Source organism: Manacus vitellinus, unplaced genomic scaffold (genome assembly GCF_001715985.3).
Source record: "Manacus vitellinus isolate BGI_N305 unplaced genomic scaffold, ASM171598v3 scaffold_188_pilon, whole genome shotgun sequence".
Classification (NCBI taxonomy): Eukaryota; Metazoa; Chordata; class Aves; order Passeriformes; family Pipridae; genus Manacus; species Manacus vitellinus.
The window spans coordinates 7531-11250 of NW_021939318.1; the positions used below are offsets into that span (position 1 = coordinate 7531).

The 3720-nt window shown below is 58.4% G+C and overlaps 1 protein-coding gene across 1 annotated transcript in view; it reads right to left on the bottom strand.

The window, feature by feature from the left end:
* The window catches only part of DCTN1 (dynactin subunit 1), a 25239-nt gene that overhangs the window by 2301 nt on the left and 19218 nt on the right, over positions 1 to 3720 (bottom strand). The window contains exons 4-8 of the mRNA XM_029958966.1: positions 2924 to 3121; positions 2070 to 2274; positions 1669 to 1747; positions 1347 to 1506; positions 35 to 139 (exon numbers count right to left, since the gene is read on the bottom strand). Coding sequence (XP_029814826.1) covers positions 35 to 139; positions 1347 to 1506; positions 1669 to 1747; positions 2070 to 2274; positions 2924 to 3121 — 747 coding nt within the window. The remainder of the gene's footprint in view (positions 1 to 34; positions 140 to 1346; positions 1507 to 1668; positions 1748 to 2069; positions 2275 to 2923; positions 3122 to 3720) is intronic.

The following is a 3720-nucleotide window of genomic DNA, read 5'->3' on the forward strand; positions in this document are numbered from 1 at the left end:
CCCGAGCAGCCCCGATCCCGGGAATCCTCCTCACCAGGTCCCCGACGGTCTCACGCAGCTCCCGGACCTTCTCCTCCAGGTCCAGGTTTCTCTCAGTCAGAGTCTCCACCATCTCCTCAGCACCCAGAGCTGCATCCACCTGCAATCCAATCCAATCCAATCCAATCCAATCCAATCCAATCCAATCCAATCCACATCCACATCCATTCCCTTGCAATCCAATCCAAATCCACATCCCAATCCATTCACATCCCAATCCACCCACCTGCAATCCAATCCAAATCCACATCCCAATCCATCCACCTGCAATCCAATCCACACCCACATCCACACCCACATCCACACCCCAACCCGCCCCCCTGCCATGACACGCATGCTGATCCATCCCTCTGCAACCCAACCCAAATCCACCTCCCAATCCATCCCCCTGCCAGGACACACATCCCACTCCATCCTGGAGCTCGGCACCACAGCCAGCAGCTCCCAAATCCTGTCACAGCCGTGGGATGTAGGGAACTGGCTATAGAACACGGCTTGCCTAGGCCGTGGGAACATCTTAGATAGCGAGGTTACAGTGCCCTTGTACCCTGTTAGCTGGCTGGTAAACAGGACACTGTGATTAGCAAAACAAAAAGCAACTGAGAACCACCTGTGTCAACAAAGAAAAGGAGTAAGGGATGAGATCAACATTTAAGCAGAACCAATAATGAGCTTAGCTTTTGCAATATGTATGAACTAATTATAAAGCGTATATTAAGCTGTTAGCAATGATCAATAAACGAAGCTTGCTGATTCTCATATTGAGCATCACTTTCTTCCCTCGTCAGGACAGTGGGATCCCTCTGCCAGGCTGTGGCACGTGGCTGAGGAACTCCTCGCCCCATCCTGGGCTGAGGGCAGGGCAGACAGTGCTCAGCTCCCTCCTGGGAGCAGGGAAAAGCATCCCTCAGGAGAGCAAACCCATCCAGACCAGCTGGCAGCTCCAGGAGGAAGACCCCACGTGGGAAGAGCCTTGGCTTTGGCTCCTGGAGCTGTTCCTGGCTCCTGGGCTGTGGCTGGAATTCCAGCTCAGTTGACAGTGGCCACATGGAGCAGCCCTGGGAACACGGAGCACCATCCATGCCCAGTGCTCAGGAGTCATCCCATGGCCAGGCAGAGCCCTGCACTGCCCCACTGCTGGAATATGGCTTGGAATTAGGGAATATGGGACCAGGGGTGTATCACCACGGCATCCCTTTGTGCAGCTCTCCAGGAGCTGCCCCAGCAGCTGCTCAACGCCCCAAATGGCCCCAAAGGGCCCCAAATGCCCCCAAACCTCCCTTCCCACCTCCTCCCCAAGGACTCACCTGCTCCTTCAGCTCATCCACCGTCTTCTCCGCCTGCTTCACCTCCTCCTGCAGCTTCTCCCGCTGCTGCCGCAGCGACTCCAGCTCCGTGTTCTTCTTCTCCATCTGCTTCTGCAGCTTCACGTGCTCCTGCTTCTCCGAGGCCGACAGGTCCCTCATCCTGGGACAGCCACGGCTCCGTCAGGGCCCAGGCAGGGACAAGGCCCTGTTCCCTCCCCAGACACTGCCCAGCAGCAGGAATTCCACGGGCTGCTCCGGGGAGGGCCTGGGGGAGCACGAGGGGCCTGGGAAGGAGCTTTGGGAAGCAGAGCTGGGCTCCCACCTGACCAGGGCCTCCTTGAGCCGGGCGTTCTGCTCCTCCAGCTGTTTGACCTGGTAGCTGGATGCTGCTCCATCAGAGCCTGCGGAGCAAGGGAAGAACCATGGGATCACAGCATCCCAGACTGGCTTGGGTGGGAAGGGACCATAATTTCCACCCAGTGCCACCCCTGCCACAGGCAGGGGCACCTTCCACTAGATCAGGTTGCTCCAACCTGGCCTTGGACACTCACAGGGATAGGGCAGCCACAGCTGCTCTGGAAAAATGCATTCCAGGGCCTCCCCACCCTCCCAGGGAGGAATTCCTTCCCAATATCCCACCTAGCCCTGCCCTTGGCAGTGGGCAGCCATTCCCCCTTGTCCTGTCCCTCCCGGACCTTTTCCGAAGCCCCTCTCCCGTCCCACCTTTCTCCTCGATCTCGTGCTTGAGGATCTCCAGGTCCATGGTGAGATATTCCACCTTCTCCTTGAGGGAGTCCACCTCCTGCTGCAGGGACTCGGCGCGCTCCTCGGCCATCTCCTTGTCCAGCGTGGCCATCTCGATGGCGTCGGCCGTGTCCGCCATCTCCTCCATGTACCGCTCCTTGGCCTCCAGGGCATCCTTGGCCTCCTGCGGGGCACAGGGGTCAGGGCACCCCGGGACAGCCTGGGCACACCCCACAACGGGCCCCAGGCCGTCAGTGTCCCCTGGGGCTCTCCCAGACGAGGTCAAATCCAAGCAACACCAGCTGATCTGGGATGAGAGGGGCCGGCCCATGGGCAGCGCTCCGGGGTGTCCCACTCCCCTCCTCCCTGCTCCACCCACAGAGAGCACGGCAGGAAAACCACCTCCAGGTGAGGATGAAGGCATGGAGACAGGGAATACTGGAGCAGACAAATAAATCCTTAGGGGAAACAAACCAGGAATCCACCCTGGAAAAGCAGGGCAGGGAGAAGGAAATGCTCCTTGGCTGCTTGGATGGAGTCCTGGGAACTGCAGGCACAGGTGCCAGGAGAAGGACACCTGTCCATGGGGAGAGGGGGGGAAAGGGAGCACCTGGAGAGAGGGGAAGCACCCAAAGAGAGGGAAGAGGGGAAGCAACATCCCACCTGCCTCAGCCCAATTCCCAAATAAACCTGATGCTGATCAGGAGCAGAGGAAGTGGCCTCAGGTTGTATGAGGGGAGGTTTAGGTTGGATACTGGGAAAATTTCTTCATGGAAAGGCAAGCAAGGCTGGAATTCACCCTGGAGTCACCTCTCCCAGGGACACTCACTGACCTTCTTGGCCTCCTTCAGGCGCTTCTGGAGGTCGGCCTGCTGCTCCTGCATCTTGCTCTTCCATTCCTGCACCTGCTCCAGCTGGATCTTGTACTTCTCCAGCTCTTTGAGCTTTGCCTTGTCCTCATTCCGTTTGATCTTCAGTGTCTCCAGCTTCTCCTCCAGGTCCCTGACCTGGGCACGGAGATTCTCCTCCTCCTGCAGCAGCAAGCCAAGAGTTAGGAAAGGAGCAGGGACACCCCTTGGACAGGGTTCTGGGGACATTCCTGGAACCTCATGGAACCTGGCCTGACTTTTGGCATCAAGTTTGGGGCAGTTTAAGAGAGGGACAAGGGCCCGGAGTGCCAGGACAAGGGGGAATGGCTTCCCACTGCCAGAGGGCAGGGCTAGATGGGATACTGGGGAGGAATTCCTCCCTGGGAGGGTGGGGAGGCCCTGGAACGGATTTTTCCAGAGCAGCTGTGGCTGCCCCATCCCTGGCAGCGATGCCTCTGGCTCCCCCTGAGACGACCCTGCACTCTCCACTAGCACCTGCTCAATCCCACTGCAGCATCCAGGTCATTCCCAGGTGATCTGCCCCCAGGGAAAACTGATCCAGGTCCTTCTTCAGCAGCTCAGCTCCCAGGACAGGGAAAGGCTGAGCCAGCACAGCAGGACCCAGGGGAAGGGCTGCAGGGATGAGGGGATGTGACCCTGCTCCCTGGCAGCAGCTTCATGGATAAAGCTTCAACTGCCAAAGCTAGTGACAGCGAGGAACAGGTCTTGGAAAAACCCTACACAACATGGGAAACCCCCCC